General features: G+C 45.7%; 1 protein-coding gene across 5 annotated transcripts in view; it reads right to left on the bottom strand.

Moving 5' to 3' along the window:
* The window catches only part of Snx24 (sorting nexin 24), a 119,772-nt gene that overhangs the window by 57,056 nt on the left and 44,714 nt on the right, over positions 1-18,002 (bottom strand). For all 5 annotated transcript variants that reach the window (XM_042674495.1, XM_042674496.1, XM_042674494.1 and 2 more), the window contains exons 2-3: positions 14,009-14,092; positions 7,477-7,581 (exon numbers count right to left, since the gene is read on the bottom strand). In XM_042674495.1, coding sequence (XP_042530429.1) covers positions 7,477-7,581; positions 14,009-14,092 — 189 coding nt within the window. The remainder of the gene's footprint in view (positions 1-7,476; positions 7,582-14,008; positions 14,093-18,002) is intronic.

Here is an 18,002-nt window from a genome sequence, read left to right on the forward strand (position 1 = left end):
CAGGCAAAAATGAGATTCTACCTGAAAACTGTCTATAGAGCTAGAGGCATGGCTGGAGCGCGAGAGCACACTCCATTAACCAATGAAGAAATGCATGATGACGGAGGGAGGAAGGAAGGAAACAAAAATAGTGCTAGTTTTAGAAATCTCCAAAACTGCACTAAAACTATTTTAAAGAACATATCATTTTTAGATTGGTTGGAAGCATGTCAGTATTTGAAATTCAATAGCACGATTCTCTATAGCTGAAGGTGGAACCCTTTACAACATGTAAGAAGAAATCTCACATCCTGTCGTACAAAATTACTTCATAAAGTATGTCTGGCTTAGCTTCAGTCTTCTAGAGCACCATACAATGTGTCTATCGATATCTAGGTCCCTGCTTAGCAATACTAAATTTAGAAAACAAAGACATCTTGTGCTTTCTCTTTTTCATAATTTGCCAATCACTTCAAGAATGATGCTGACACATTTGTCGGCCAAACCTTCGACTCACGGCTCCAGTTTTCCTGGATGGAAAGCCAGCCACTGAAACAAGTGTATAGGATTCCTAACCAGGCAGAAGAGAAACACAAATGCACAACAGAATCTGAAAACACTTGCTAGCAATGATGGATTTAAGTTATTAACAGATCAAAAAGAGATGGATGGTGGCTTGCTTTTCTTAATCTACATCATCATCTAGATCTATTTAAAGATACGTGGTGCACTAACAAACTTGGTTACGGTTTCGATAAAATCAGTAAAAATAATCTGCCCCTGTTACATTGAGTCTGTATGGATCAATAAAATCACTTTGTACAAGGAAGGTACTGTTAAGTACTGACAATCTCAGCCATTAATATTATTTAACACACTGCTCACAATCTTTAACAAGAACAAAGAACAGCTTGTCTCATGTTATAAGCAAGACTTACACAGACACTCTAACTACTTCTCCAGGCTTCTCTGGTGATTTTATGAAGCTCAAACTCTGTCTCCTTCTTTGCTAACAGCCCTCTTCCCCCACCCACTCCCAATACATCTAGTCTTGTTCTTGATTTCAACCAGAATTTAAAGAAAATCTGTGGGAAAAACTAAAGCTGCTCTCTATGAATTAACTCAGAACTCCCTGAGTATGCATAGTGAGGGTTGGGGTGGGACGGGGTCACTCTGGGCCTCTCTACATGGTCAGATGCTCAACTTCATCAGTGCCTTTAACTTGAGGGACGAATTAAAAGAGAAATTTTTCAATTACTCCTCAGGCAGAGTTAAATGGGCAGAAACAGAAACATGTTTGAATATAAAGACTACAAAAATGGTAGGTAAACAGACTAAACGTATTTTACCTAAGAAAGAACCCATTTTACATAAGATATCTATGATTATATGAGGAATAATAGTAATGAAAATGTTCCTTTCAGAAGTAAAACTAATTCACAAATCATTATAATGCTGTGTGTATGTGCGCGTGTGCACGCATGCGTGCCTGCATGCCCAGTGTTGGGGCTTGAACTCAGGCCTCATGCTCTTGCTTTAACTCTTCATTCAAGGCTGGCGCTCTACCATTTGAGCCTCTGCTGGCTTTTCGGTGATTAATTGGATTAAAAGAGTCTCGTGACATTTTCTGCTCAAGCTGGATTGAAACTGGGATCTGGAATCTCAGCCTCCTGAACGGCTAGTATTACAGGTATGAGCCACTGGCACACAATTAGAAATCACTGTAATTCTGATATAAATTAGAAGCCTATTCTAAACTTAACCTTTGAAACTGACTACTCCAAATCGGCGTAGCTCTGATTAACCACCCATGTGGAGCTGTGGCTCAAGTGGTAGAATACTAGCTTTGAGGACAAACAACACCTAGATCTTGAGTTCAAGCCCTAGAACTAGCACAAAAAAGAAAAAAAAAGTGAGAAAAGGAGAAAACATATAACATACCTGAAAACAGATCTTGGCCATACAGAAGAGGTATTTTAGGCAACTTAGGAATAAAAAACTCAAAATTATAAGAGGCTGATGAGAAGCAAGTCCACAAACAGACCACAGCATAGAGGCAAATGTGGCTCACACAGGAGTTTCCAGGCACGTTCTGTTCTTTGAGAACACAGACTGCTCTGTGAACATAAGAACACCTCAGAGAAAGGTGCCGCACCTGCCTGCCACCTCTACCCACCACCCACCTCTCCTCTAGGGCATGCAGGGCCTGCTTAAGCTTTCTGTGAAGCAGCAGGTGGTAGTGGTATTGGATAGCTCCTAACTCAACCATTTCATAAAAGGACACGTACAGCTGGGAGCTGATAGCTCACACTTCTGATCTCAGGAGGCTGAGATCTGAAGATCAAGGTTCGAAGGCCCAGGCAGACAAATCTGGGGAAACAAACCAGAAGCAATGGTAAAAAAATGATAATCTACTTGTCAGGACTATACATTCGGTTACATATTAAGTTCAGTGGGTTTAAAAGGAGGTATCATAAAAAGTTTCTTATACAATTACAGCAAGCTAGAATCAATAGGAAAAAAACTGTAACATTTACAAATTTATGGAAAGTAAAACACATCTCCCCCCAAAACCCGACAGGTCAAAGAAGAAATGGCTGATTATTACACATTGCATACATGTGGCAAATGACCATGTGGTACCACAGAATGCTGTGCCTCTGTGTATCAGAACACTGACACTGTAGCTGAAACAGAGAGAAAAAAAGGAATCAAGGGCTGGAAGCATAGCTCAAGGGTTCGAGTACCAGTTGAGAGAGCAAGCCAAGTAAGCACAAGACCCAGAGTTCAAACCTCGCACAACAAGCAAGCAAGAATGCAAGGAAGAATGAAAGGAAGAAAGGAAGGAAGGAAGAGGTCAAAGAGAAACTAGAAGACACAGAGACAAATGAAAACATATCAAAATGGATGGGGCATAGTAAAAACAATGCTACAGCAAATTTCTATCGCTTTCAATGCTTGATTAAAAATCAAGACAGAAGCTAGGCACCAATGGCTCACACCTGTAATCCCACCTGCTCAAGAGGCTGAGATCTGAGGAGCGCAGTTTGGAGCCAGCCCAGGAAGGAAAGTCTGTGAAATTCTTATCTCCAGTTAACTAGCAAAAAGCTAGAAATGGAGTGCAGCAACCAAGTCCAGGTCCTGAGTTCAAGCCCCAGGACTGGCACCAAAAAAAGAGATAAACTGTTAGCTAAATGTAATAAGAAAATAAGAACGAAGAATAAAAAGGCTAAAATCAGAAGTAGAAGGGGGTTACTGCTACTAATTTTAATGGAATAGAAGCTTTTATAAGAGAGAACTATGAGCTGTCCTTTGCCAGGAAATTACATAGCCTAAGTAAATTAGTTCTAGAAACACAAACATTACCAAGCCTAAACCATGATGCCCTGGGAAGCCTCAACAGATCTATCATAAGGACTCAGTCATCAAAACCCTCCTGACAGCCGAGGGTGGTAGTGCAAGCCTGGAATCGCAGCGCTCAGGAGGTGAAGGCAGGAGTATTTTCAGTTCCAGAACAGCCTGGATTACATGGTTAAGAACTGCCTCAAAAACCAGATGAAACAAACCGAGAACAAAACAAAACAACAAATCTCCCGACAAAGGCCCTGGACTTGAAGGTGTCACGGAGAATTCTCCTAAATAATTAAAAAGCTAACATCAATCCCTCTCAAGTTTCTCCAAAAATATCCTCTATCAGGCTAGCATTAGAACCAGACGCCAACAATACAGGAAAAGAAAACTGTAGATTAATATCCTTTATGAACTTGAATACAGAAGTCCTCACTGAAATGCTAAAAACAAACTCACACAATGGCCAAGCGAGATTTATTCCTGAAATGTAAGGTTCACCATGAAAACATCAATCTACTCAATGACTGATCAGGATCTATTGTGGAAACGTGTGGAACTGTCACAATGAGCCCCCCCCCCCCCACTTCATATATGCGAAGAGAAAGAGGCTTCTTGCCTCTTCCTCAGAAAGTAGTAAAGGAGAGCTATGTCCTTTGGTGTGACAGCTCCACACTTCGCTGGTAATAATAGAAAGTGTTGAATGTAAAGTATATTCGTGAGTCATCTGTTATTTTGTACTTTCTAAACAACAGGGAAGGGAACATCTCCAGATATGGAATGTCCAGGGCACCTGAAACTTCCTGTCCTGAATCTTCAGGAAGGCGTGTTAGCTCCAGCCTCAGGACCGTCCCAGCCTTTCCAGGCCTTTGGGAAAGTCACTCCACTTAGAAAAGGAGGGCCATGTTCTTCTTAAAAATTATCTTGAAGTAGTTGTACAAAGGGTGTCCAACTCCGCACACATAACGATTTGTGAGCACAATCATTTGATCAATGCCATTTCTTCCAAGGTTTTCCAGGCACTGGCTGTCTGCCCCTCTGTGCACCCCGGAACACTGTGTCTCACGAGGAGCTCCCAGATTATTCCGTACATTACCTGCCCCCCCCCACCCCCAGCTTTACGAATTAGGCTTCAGCTGACCACAGTGCACTGGGATGCAGACAAACCTCTTTCTTTGCAATTCGAGTGGAAGAGACCCTGCCCTTCCCGCAGCATCCAGGCGAAGCTCACCCGGCGGACTGCAAGAGAAATGGATAAAATAACTGGGATCACTTGTGGTTGGTCACCGGCGGGACCCTGAGTGCCTGGGAGTGCTTAGCACAAAGAAGGCTGACAGGTGCTCACAAGAACTGTCAGTGTGGTGAAATGGGGTCTTGCTAACTTTCTACCAGGGCTGACCTTGAACTGAGGATCCTCTTGATCTCTGCCTCAGGAGTAGCTGGGATTACAGATGAGCGCAGTGAGACCCAGCTCTAGCTATCATATTGAAATACTTCAATCCTCAGACTCAAGCAATGACACCCGTGTCAGGATTCTGCATTCCACTTGAGATGACTAAAGCCGTCATGTTCATCCCGCCTGCAGACAGAGCCAGGTAGAGAAGGGAGAGAAGAATGTTCCTGAACTCACCCCGCCCGCCTTGATCTCGGATGTGGAATTGGATGTTAAAGGCGCAGCAGGAAGCCAGCTCTCTACCCTGCAACCACATCTTTCAAACCCGATTTCTGCGAGTAGAAAATTCTAAGCTCAATTTGAGTGTCACCACAAACTCTTCTGCGGGCTTTTGATTGTACCCACACATTCATGTCCAGAGTACAAACAAACTCACAGTGTTTACACTGAGTCCTAATGGAAGTCATGTGTCAAACCCCAGCGTGGGGGTGGGGAGGAGACCGCTGGCTTCAGAACGAGGGCGAGAGCGCAAGATATACAATATCTGTGGAAAATCTGGCTTACGAATGCAAACGCATTGTTTACCTGTTGGGTTTAATTATAAAGAACACGCACTGGGAGCCTTTGCCTGCAATTTCCGAAGTCTGCTTTGGGGGGCTTTTGGTTTGTCTCTTGCTCTGAAGTGTGGCCTGAAGCTATGGAAGTCTAGCTGCATCCACAGAATCTCCAGGAACACGGCCACACACGCGCCCTGTGATTTGCGGTCCCTTTGGGCGGAGCTCCCTCCGGCCTCCTGAGTTCAGTGAAGGTGGATGGGCAGAGACCTCTGCCAGTCCTCAGAGCAAAGCTAGCCTTGCTGCCGGGATGCTGCAAGGACCCGGATGAAGGCAAGCAGCAGGGATTGATTGAGTGCTGTGACTTTACCACCAGAGACTCGCTGTGCAGCCAGCCTCTTCCCACCATCAGGCATCCCTGGCGGCTCAGCCAACCACCCACAGAAGCTCTGCGGAAACAACAAACTAGCTTCACCCAGCCACCACTGCCCTCATACAAAGAACCAACCTTTCAGCTCACCACAGACCACCACGAAGACTTCAAAGGCAGTGTTCCCATCCGTAATCCTTGCCATTCAGGAGGCTGAGAGCTGAGGATCAAGATTCGAAGCCAGCCCAGAGGCCAAGTCCAGGAGGCTTTTATCTCCAACGGACTAGCAAAAAGCCAGAAATGAAGGTGTGGCTCAAGTGGCAGAGCATCACGCTTCAGTGAAAACACCACCCTGAACTCAAGCCCCAGTGCCGGCACGAACACACCCTAAAGAGACATTAAAGGAAGAACACAGTCCTGGTCCGCATGCCTCTGATGTGAGTGTGACAATTTTAGAAGGTCGAGTCGAATTGGAAGCTCTTTGGTAAAGTTACCTCTTCTCGCCTCCCTTCCGCCCTTTTTTTTTTTATTTTGTCGGTCATGGGGCTTGATCTCTGGGCCTGGGCGCTGTCCCTCAGCTCTTCTGCTCAAGGCTAGTGCTCTACCACTTGAGCCACAGCGCCACTTCTGATTTTCTGGTGATTTATTGGAGATGAGTCTCACGCACTTTCCTGCCTGGGCTGCCTTTGAACTGTAATCCTCAGATCTCAGCCTCCTAAGTAGCTAGGATGACAGGCATGAGCCAAGGGCACCCGGCTTTTCTTCTTTCTTTTGCAAGTACTGGGATTTAAACTTAGGGCCTTGAGCTTTCTTGCTCATAGCTGGTAGTTTACCACTTGAACAACACCTCCAGCCCAGCCTTTTGTTGGTTAATTAGAGATAGAGTCTCATGGACTTATGGCTAAGATGGCCTCCAACAGCAATCCTCTGGATCTCAGCCTCCCGAGTGGTGAGGATTATGGCGTAAGCCACTGTTCCTAGCTCCAGCTATCCTTTTATGAGAGGTAAAGCTCTCCCGCCCCTGCCCTGCGCACCTCATGTTCACAGGTCCCTTCTCCACCGCAGGGCCTGCGTAGCTACAGCCTCTGCACACTGTCCTTGCACTACGGGCTTCAGGCTTTCAGAGGCAAAGAGCCGACATGCTTCCTACTCTTCCCCTTGCTTTGTCACCTGACAGATCGGCTGTCTCCTGGCACTCAGGCAGTTCTGCTGGGACAGAGCCTTCGAAGGCCGTCTATTTTCAGTGAAGAGAGCCTTGCAGCAGGGACCTGATGACACACACATTCTCAATGGGATCCACAGACCTGTTCCTCCCACTAATCAACCAGCCCCGAACAAAGTTGCTTTTCCACAAACCAAAGTACTCTGTAGAGCTGAACTGAAAGATGGACAGACCCTCTCTAGGTAAGCTTTTCCTTCTATACTCAGCTTTCAGTTCCCAAGGCAGTCTTTACATGGTACGTAATAAAAGCTAAACGATCAAGCCAATCATATATTTGTAATTTTAAATACCTTCATCTTAACTGAGTGCCCATGGCTCAGATCCATAATCTGAGAACTGCTGCTCCAAGCCAACCTGGGCAAAAAGCTAGAAGTGGAGCTACGGCTCAAATGGTAGAGCACCAGCTTGGAGAAGAAAAACTAAAGAACAAGGCAGGCCCCAGGCCCCAAGTTCTGACCCCAGTACTAGTACCCCCCCAAAAAAAGTCCTTCATTTTAATTCAGAACTGCTGGTCGCTGGGTATGTTTTATATGACACTCATCTGTCTTGAGAAAAAGGAGTATGATATGATTATGTAAGCAATATGATATTAATTAAGGATGCATCTTACCTGTAAGTAGGTCTCCAAACCTTGTCGCCGTTGCTCCAAGACTTTTGGTACCCAGTTTCTAACGTGCTTAGAAGGGATTTCTGGAGTTTTTATACATTTCTTAAGCTATAAAGGAGAGAGAAGGCGGGGGAGGTCTGTTAATTTTAATGACATTATTTGGTAGGAAAAAAAGGTCAATAAAAGAAAGTAAACCATTGTTATACCCCATGGGGTGGGAACAGAACAATTATACTGACATACTGTCAAAAATTCTCTACTTAGATGTTTCAAGAAAAGAGTTGGTGTTTTGGTATTTACTGGTATTGACAGTCCAAAACAAAATTATTTTTACAAAAATTAAATATTGAACACAGGAGAGAAAACTGTAAGAAGCTAAGAAACAAATTCTTTACTTTTAATAAAATTATTTGGGGCAAACTTCATGACAAGAGCCTGTAATCCTAGTGCTTGGGAGGCAGAAGTAAATTCAGTACAATAAAATCTTGTTTGAAGTCTTTTTCTAGATAAAAAGTCCTACTCTAGGCTAGGTGCTGGTGGCTCATGACTGTAATCCTAGAGACCCAAGAGGCTAAGATCTGAGGATAAAAGTTCAGAGCCAGCCCAGGCAGGAAAGTCTGTGAGACTGTTATCTCCAATGAGCCAGCAAAATGCCAGAAGTGGAGGTGTGGCTCAGGTGTCAGAGTCAGCCTTGAGCAAAAATCCTGAGACAGCACAACCCGAGTTCAAGCCCCAGTACACACACACACACACACACACACACACACACACACACACACACACACACGGGAAGACTATATCACTATATCACTGTTGCTTTTATTTTGATTTAAAAAAAAAAATCCCATTCCAGGTTGACTGGCATGAGACAGGATTGTATGCAAATGTCTTAACCAAAGCGTGGGGCTAGCAGGAGGAATTCAAATGGTGTCACTCCTTAGAAAAGTGAACTCACAGTCCAACAAAATGAATACCAGAAAACTAGTTCTCAAAAGATGGGAGGGGTTAGGGGAGGGAGGAATGAGGGGAGGAAGGAAGACAGGAAGAGGGGAAGAATACAGTTATGATATTCAATGGAAAGTCTATGAAATTACAAGAACTGAGGGGGGGCGTGGGGTTGGGAGATTGGAGGAGAATGAGGAAAGGGGAGACCCCAGTCAGGACGCGCTGTTGAATGGTAACGCCACTGGTCCTTACTTAAAGATAATTTAACACATAACTTCAAAACACTAAAGTGTGTTTTCTCGCAGATGCAGAAGTTAGATCTAAATACATGAGGGCGTGATAAATGATATGGAACTGGAGACATTCACACTCAATGAGACCAAAGGAGGATACACTTAGGGAAGGAACACAAAGGCACAATGTGATTATATAAGGTAGTATTTATGGAAATGACCTCCAGGAAACGGAAACAAGAGGTTTTATCCTTTGTTTCTGTTTTCCTTTGGTTCTGTTTGTTCAGTTGTCAATCTCTGGGGGTGTAAGGGGCACAGAAATGGAGGGACAAAGGGTGAAGGGACGCGGTAGTGACACTCAGCGGACACCATGTTGAAAATGAACTCACAACAAGTGGGTGGGGTGGGAGGGAAACACTGGAAGAGAGCCAGGGGAGCGAAACATTGCTCAACAAGAAATGAGCTCCACCTGACTTATGTAACTGTAACCTCTCTGTGCGTCACCGTTAAAAGAACGATAAAAAATAAAAATTGGAAAAAAAATAAACTAGCAAGAACAGCAACTGTCTTCAATGTGTAAGGAAGCTGTCTGAGTGGCTACTATAAGCCACGGGCCACTTGTTACATAAGGGAGTCAGTGGTTCTGTTTGAAGATTTAAGTGGACCATGTGCCCAGGCACCGGAGTGCAGAGGAGGAAGCAGGCGCATGGGGTCTGTGTGCGGGGAGTCTGCTTATCTCGGGAGCATTGAGCAGCCAAGAGCTCACAGAGCTCAAGGAGCCGGGTTTCTGCAGAGCGGCCTGGCTGAGGGTGGCAGGCCCAAGGCCTGTGCATCTCCAAGCTCAGGCCTGGCACGCTGCTGCTTCCACAGGGCCGCCATGATGTGAGGGGCCCTGGGGTGGCCTTGGGGGGCCGAGGGCTGTCACGGCCATGGGCCAGCAATCAAAGTGACGGCGGGAGGTGTGGCTCAGATGGTAGAGCACCGGCCTGAGCCAGGGGCAGCATGTCAGCCCCGAGTTCAAGCCCTGGCACCAACACAAAACAAACGGAAACGCCTTTGGACAACCACTTGAAGATGATAAAGAAAAAACATCAAGGGGAACATTAAAAAAAAAAGCCTTCTTTCCAACGACTGAAACACAATGTTATCTTCTTTTTGAGAATTAAAAAGAAATCCATTATCTGTCTCCTCTCCTGTGATTCCTTTTTTTTTTTTTTCTGTCTTGAAGCTGCAACCCCAGAACCCGGGAAGCTTTTCCCCTTTTCTTCCCAGTGAGGACACTGGAGGAAGGGGAGGTGAGCGGGGCTGTGACACGGTGGAGGTGAGTAATGGATGGCTGCAGATGAGACAAACCCCAGACAATGCGTTTCCAGCAGGGCTCAGCTGCGTCCAAGATAAATACCCCTCTGCCACCCGAACACATGATTAACTTTCCCGCCACGCGGAGGCCAGGCAAGGGGCCCTTCCGAGCCACGCAGATAATAGCAGATCCCATGATACCCTCACAAACCCCCTTCCCTGAACTTGCCCCGTGCAGACCCGCCTGCCCAGAAAGGATCAGAAATACCTACCTCCAGCCCAGCCCTGAGAAGAACAGAAAAGCACCAAGTCTAAAGAAATAGGCATTTGGGGGTAACATCTAACTCCCTGTCCCCCCACCCCACAGTCAACCCTGGTTTTCTTGGGGATCTCTTCAGAAACAGAGCAGGGATGAGCAATCTTGGTCTGATGTCATCCAACAGTTTTCTGGATCTTTTTAAACGGAAGAACTTCATTGAACAGAAGAGAATGCACAACGGGACTCAAATCCCAAGAAGGCAGCTGGTGGTTCCCGCCTGTAATCCTAGCTACTCAGAAGGCTGAGATCTGAGGATTGCAGTTCAAAGCCAGCCCGGGCAGGCAAACCCAAGAGATTCACAGCTCTAATTGACCAACAAAAAGCCACAAATGGAGAAGTGGTTCAAGTTTAGAGAGCCAGCCTTGAGCAAGAAAGCTAAAGGAGTATGTGAGGTCCAAAGTTTAAGCCCCAGTACTAGCACAAAAACAAACGAAACACACGCGCACAAAGGGTTTCACTGAAAAATTGTGAATAAGGGTGGATTTGCAGGGAAGGTTTCCTGCCTTGCATGAGACCAGGGCTTCTGTAGGTACAGTGCTTCCCATCTACTGCCATTAACGATGGCAAATGACTTGGCTCTTGAAGGACCAGGACAACCGAAAACGCATGCACACATGCACGCGCGCGCACACACACACACACACACACACACAGAGTATCAGCTGTGATGACTCACACCGGTAGTTCCAGTTACTCAAGAGGATCGATGTTCAAGGCCATAAAGTTCCCAAGACCCCTTCTCAAACCACAGGCATGTGCAGAGGTCTGTGCCTGTTGTCCCTGTTCCACAGGGGTGGTAGTTCCAGGCCAGACTGGGCAAAAAAAAGCTGGAGAGACTCCATCTCCACTGAAGACGACCTGGGGCTATGTCTTATTCTGGGGAAGGCATGCAGTGTCAATAAGCCCGGCCTCAGCAAAATCTATCTCAAAAATACCCAGAGCCAAGAGAACTTGGAGGTATGGCTCAAGTGGTAGAGTCCCTGCCTCAAAAGCACAAAGTCCTGAGTTCAAACTCTAGTACTGCTTAAGAAAAGGTATCTTCTAATTCAACACAGTAAGGGTAACTAGGATTGAATTATCCTAAGATCTAATTTTGAATTCTTACATGGAAATTTGTATTTGAAGTCGGATAGGAGTTCAAGGAAGAGAGATTAGGAATAAAGGAGCTAGCCCAAGAAAGAGAAACCGAAATGTTCTGGTTTGTTTGAACACATCAGAGCACAAATAGCACTCAGCCTAGCAGACACAGCGTGCAGGGTGAGAGACAAGAATGGCTGACACTCAGTGTTCTTAGGAGAAACAGTAACAACCGAGGCTAGCTTGTAAGGGGTTTCAGACTGACAAAATCAGGGTTGCGTTAGATGCTAGAGAACCCCCTGTCCGGAATCAAGGAGTTTGCTCACCAGGGGAAGAACATGGGATTTAATTAAGGATCTGACTGACACCCACAAGTCCCATCTAGAGAAATCCTAGCTACTCAGGAGGTTGAGATCTGGAGGATCAATATTTTCAAGCCAGGCAGAAAAGCCCTCAAGACCCCATCTCCAAAATAGTCAGCAAAAGGCAGTGCTGAAGGCATGAGTCGAGCAATAGAGCATTAGTTGAGCCAAGCATGTGACTCTTGAGATCAAGCTAGATATGAAGGAAGGAAGGAAGGAAGGAAGGAAGGAAGGAAGGAAGGAAGGAAGGAAAGAAGGAAGGAAGGAAGGAAAGAAGGAAGGAAGGAAGGAAGGAAGGAAGGAAGGAAGGAAGGAAGGAAGGAAGGAAGGAAGGAAGGAAGGGAGGAAGGGAGGGAGGGAAGGAGGGAGGGAGGGAGGGAGGAAAGAAGGGAGGGAGGGAGGGAGGGAGGGAGGGGGGGGGGAGGGACCTAAATCATTGTGGGCCTGCATTCTCACAAGGAGAAGGGGGAGTGAGAGAGGGCTGTGTGGAGAGGAAGCTCTGTGAGGGAGCTGCAGGTGGAGGGGATTACTCTGAAGATGCAGATTAGCCAAGGCAGCAGGCCACCTCTGGCTGGGTTTTAAGGACTCGGAGAGAATGGAGATGAAATAGTGCGTTAGGAAAACTAGTCATCAGACAGGGATGGGCAAGAAGACAAGAATTAGAAATAATTAGAGCAATACTAATAGAAAGGAGAATGAAGCCTTGCATGGATGGCCCCACCTGTAACCCTAGCTGTATGGGAGGGAAGTTAGATGAGGAAGGCGGTTCAAGACAGTCTGTGAGATTCTCATCTCCAATTAACCTCCAAAAAAGCCAGGAGGGGAGCTGTGGTTCAGGTGTTAAAGCGCTAACCTTGAGCAAAAATGCTCAGAGACAGCGTCCAAACCCTGAATTCAAACCCCAGGACCGTCACAATGGATAGGTAGGTAGGTAGGTAGGTAGGTAGGTAGGTAGATGGATAGAGTATACTTCTATACTAGAATGGCAGGAGCACTAACTGGAAAATCAAGTGGTACATATTACACATTAACGAAATAAAACAGTAAAATCACTCACATGGGTAATTTTTTCATGAGGTATCTCTAGTTATTAAAACAACTGCAGCACCGTGACAATAATTTACAGCCTCAAAAATTAAATTTTGGTAAAAGATTTTAAAAAAAGTATGCATTTCTTGCCATTAGTGGCCCTGTCTCTGAGTTTAGTTATCCTTTCGCATTTCTGTGTCTACCATCTATGACTTTAGCAAACAGCTTGGGGGGGGGGGGGGATGAAGGGGTGACGTGATCAAGACGCACTGCATTTGCCAGTGACACACTGAATGAAACCCTCTGCACAACCGCGTAAAGACCACCAAAATAAGCTTTAAAAAGGAAAACAGAGCCTGGAACTGAGCCATCCGTCACGACCGGGCTGAGCCAGAGTCTCTTCTTCCTAGGTCCCGGCCCTTGAAAATGAGCTCGTGGGTGTGATGCTTGCCAGGAACATGTAGGTTGAATTCCATTAGTGGTCATGTGATTCCCCTGCCCGCTCTGGTTTGGTTTTGTTTTTAGTAAAGAACATGAAGTACATACTTGGGTAAAACAGGGTCTGATCTTTATTCTTTCTGACCCTCTGATTTCTAACACAATACACTGCAAATAGCACGTACATTAGAGTTACATACATAAGCAATCTTTTTTTTTTTTTTTTGGTCAGTCCTGGGGCCTGAACTCTGGGCCTGGGCGCTGTCCCTCAGCTCTTCAACTCAAGGCTAGCGCTCTACCACTTGAGCCACAGAGCCACTTCCAGCTTTTTCTGCTTGTGTGGTGCTGAGGAATCGAACCCAGGGCCTCATGCATGCAAGGCAAACACTCTACCACTGGGCCACCTTCCCAGCTCCTCTATAAGCAATCTTAACAGTAAGCCAACCTGCTCAGAAATCACATTCAACAGAGTGAAAGGTCATTTTAAAAGGAAATCTATGTCACAACAAAGAACCCATGCAGATTGGGTACTAGTGGCTCACACCCATAATCCCAGCTACTCAGGAGGCTGAGATCTGAGGATTGTAGTTTGAAGCCAGCCTGGGCAGGAAAGTCTTTGAGGTTCTTGTCTCTAATTAAGCACCAAAATTCTGAAAGTGGAGCTGTGGTTCAAGTGGCAAAGCACCAGCCTTGAGTGAAAAAGCTAAGATCCTGAGTTAAAGCCCCAGTGCCAGTACCAAAAATGCTCTTAGAACCACAGACTGGACTCTTCGCATGCATTACACATGTCACATACAGAAAAGAGAGGAAAAAAAACAAAATACAAAGCTTACCTTTTTGTGCAAGGCATGAAATTCACTGTACCTCTTCTCCACAAAATGTTTTCTTCCATTCATGAATACTTCTATCTTAAACACCTAAAACAAAATTAAAGCGAGATTAATTCTACTGGTTCAGAACCTTCCACTGTCTGATGGGGTAAGTTTGTGACCATGATATATTTCATCGCTCTAATTACAGCAGCTGATTCTCCCCAACCCCGAAGGCTCAGGAGACCTTGGCCCAACAGCGCTGATTAATGAGCACTGGAACCAAATGAATGAGCATGCCGGACCGGGTGTGGATGGGAGAGACCGTAGAGCAGCCCCCGTCCAGAGCCAGCGCCTGCACGGGCCCTCACCATGGCGATTTCAATCCAGGTAGCGCCGTGTCATCTGCCCGGCGATCATGCAAATACGACAGCAGCTAGGTTAATTTCCCCTAACCTGCATATTCATCTCTAGTCACCGCTGGGCTGATGGGGTAGTTTGCAACACAGAGGACCTGGAGTAAGGCTCATTTTCCCCCAGTGACATGAGTGACAGCTTGAGTCTCTACCTCCAGGAGGTTGAAAGGCCGCATGAAGGGCTCTAATTAGTAGGCACTAACATGACATTTTCTTGATTCTTGGGGTCAGTGGGTCAAGACTGGGAAGAGGGGATGAGAAATATTGTGAAATGCTCATGAAAATATAATGTTTGGGTCGGGTCAGGAGAAGCTTAGCAGGTGCTGTTGTTGCAAGCGCTTATATGTGATCCAGTGTTGCTGAGAATTTGTAAATAGCACGATGAATGGAAAAGTACTGGATTATTTGCTAAAGTGAATTTCTTGTGTGCCCCCACCCTACTACTACGGGAGCAGAAAGGTGTGTGTGTGTGTGTGTGTGTGTGTGTGTGTGTGTGTGTGTGTGTGTGTGTGTGTGTGTGTGTGTGTGTGTGTGTGTGTGAAGAGAGATAGAGAGAGAGGGAGAGACAGAGACAGATCTGATTACTTGAGTTGGGGTCTGTAACTACGCTGATCTGTAACTTGATATGAAGCCCAACACAGCTCTGAGCACATGGTTCTCCTCCTCAGCCTTACAGATCTGCCTCACTGTGCTTTTCTAATTCTTTTTTTTTTCTTTGTGCTGGTCCTAGGGCTTGAACTCAATGCTGTCCCTGAGGTTTTTCTTTCTTTTGCTCAAGGCTAGCACTCTACCACTTGAGCCACAACTCCACTTTCAGGTTTTTGGTGGTTAACTAGAGGTAGACTTTCCTGTCTGGACTGGCTTTGAACCTTGATCTTCAGCTCTCAGCCCCCTGAGTAGCAAGCATTACCAGTTCATTGGTGTCCTGATGTTCTGTTTTATTGTCCTTTTAGAAAAGAAAAGAAAAAAAAACTAATTGTAGATAAAGATGATAGAACATCAAAGTGGAGAAAATGTGGTTACTCTGCATAAGAACTACTACCAAATAGAGCAAAGAAACAATTTCACTACGAGAATAGATCCCTCTGGCTAATCATTCCTGTTTATATATAAATATAACTATAGCAGAAGACCAGAAATCATCATCAAACATAAAGCCTGCTTGTATATTTATACTTCTTTAAATTACAAACACTCCACTTCAAGCCTCAGTTTTAAATCAGTAGGGAACATTTATCAATTTAATCAATGTTTTTATATTGCTTTAAAAAATCAACTTTTCATTGGTGTATTAATGAAAAATATTTTCTTCTAAAAATATATACAGTGGAAAGCCATGGAGTGAGTTCTTCTGATCAAAATATATTATATGACCTGAGCAATGGTGGTTCACATCTGTAATCCTAGCTACTCAGGAGGCTGAGATCGGAGGATACGGTTCAAAGCCAGCCTGGGCAGGAAAGTGTGTATGACTCATCTCCAATGAACCACAGAAAAGCAGAAGTGGAGCTGTGATTCACAGAAGTAGAGCACTAGTCTTGAGTGAAAGAGCTCAGGGATAGTGTGCCCAGGCCCTGAGTTAAAGCCTCATGACCACCACCTCTCTCCCTCTGTCTCCCTCCCTTTTCTCTCTCTCTCTCCCTCCCTTCTCTCTCTCTCTCCCTCCCTCTCTCTCTCTCTCTCTCTCTCTTCATAGATAGATGGATAGATAGATAGATAGATGGATAGATATAGATAGATACCACACACATATCTCAACTATTTTTGAGGGGAGAAAAGTTTACTAATTCTTCTTCTTCAAGACCCTAGCCAGAAATGGAATCAGGCAGAGAAGCATCGGATGCAGCCCAGCCTGGCCATGGGCTGGGCTGGACGTGGCCGGTGAGTGGGCTACAGAGCCTCCCTTTGGTGTCAGGGCCTCATCCTTTCAACCAGCACCAGGGAACAATGAAAGCGGCGTCCATCTCCTGAGCTGAATGGGAAATACGTCCTAGGTCTGGCGCCGTGAGGCTGCATCCCAAAGCCAGCACTTTAACTGGCAGGTTTGCTGCAGACTCCAGAAGAGGAAGAGAATGGCTAGCGAGGCTCAGACTCCGGGGTGCTCCTCCGCTGCCCTTAGAAACCCACAATTTTAAGTCAAGTCGTTTATTTACTTTTTGGGCTGGGGCTGGGGCTTGAACTCAGAGCCTCTTACTTTCACTTGGCTTTTTTGCTCCAGTTTGGCACTCTACAACTTGACTACTTCCAGCTTGGGGAGACAGGGGTCTCTCAGACTTTCCTGCGAGGACTGGCTTCAAACTGCAATCCTCAGATCTCAGCCCCTGGATTGCTTCAAACTGCAATCCTCAGATCTCAGCCCCTGGATTAGCGGCAATTACAGGTGTGAGCCAATGGAGCCCAGCGTACAAATTTGAATTCTTAAGAAACTATTTACACAGAAATGTAAATGTAAATAGAAAGAGGAAGGGTGAACCAATGCAGCAGTGGTACTCACTAGACACTATGTTGCAAATAATGAACTATACAACTTGTGTGTAGGGACTGGAGAAAAATGGGGGAGAGTGAGGGAAGGGAGACACTGTCCAAAAAGAAATACACTCATTACCTGACTGTAACCAAACTGTAAACCCTCTGTACATCACCATTATAGTACCATCAAAAATGATTTAAAAAAAATACTTAGCCTGGTGCCGGTGGCTCACGCCTGTAATCCTAGCTACTCAGGAGGCTGAGATCTGAGGACTGTGGTTCAAAGCCAGCCTGGGCAAAGGAAGTCTACTCTTATCTCCAATGAACCACCAGAAAATCAGAAGTGGCGCTGTGGTTCAAGCAGCAGAGCATTTGCTTTGAGCTGAAGAGCTCAGAGACAGCACCCAGGCCTAGAGTTCAAGTCCCATGACAGACAAAAAAGAAAATATTTACCAAGGTTTTGCGCTCCTGGAATATGCTTGGAGGCAAAATGATGATGTTCATTTACTCTGATCTTTGCATAACCCACCCCATGGCTTGACCTAGCTCAAGTTGTCTCTGGTCTAGCACCGAAGAAACATGATGCGCCTGTCCCTGAAGGGTTTTACCCTCCAGTACCGGGGCAGCAAAGGACGAATGCAGAAAATAAACAGGAGCATGAGTGCAGATGAGGAGGAGGGAGCCGGGTACGAGCTGGCGCACTGGGGGAGATGGCGGCCTCCGTGCAAGGTCCAGCACACAGCATGCAGAAGACTGTGATACATACAGTGGGAAATGGTGTCCAAGCACAGCCCACAGGCCTCTCGTGCTTCCCAATTTAAGTTAAGCCACTTAAAAAACACATATACACACACACACACACACACTGCACAGCTGTGCAGCTTTAAATACTAAGTTTATTTATCAAAAAAGTTTACAATTTTGAGTATCAAACCAATTACGACTTCTTCCAGATCTAGACAATGGAAGCCTCCCCGGGAGAAAGGCGGGCGTTGGGCGAGGCCAGGCATGCTTCACCAGCAGCAGCTTTGGGAGCAGCCTTTCTGAGCCCAAATGGAAGGGGCTGGAGAGAGAGGAAAAGGCCACTCCAAGAGCCTTGTATTGATTTCTTTTACCCCAAACAGAGAGACTTC

Source organism: Dipodomys spectabilis, unplaced genomic scaffold (assembly GCF_019054845.1).
Source record: "Dipodomys spectabilis isolate Male_0828 unplaced genomic scaffold, ASM1905484v1 ptg000019l, whole genome shotgun sequence".
NCBI classification, from domain to species: Eukaryota; Metazoa; Chordata; class Mammalia; order Rodentia; family Heteromyidae; genus Dipodomys; species Dipodomys spectabilis.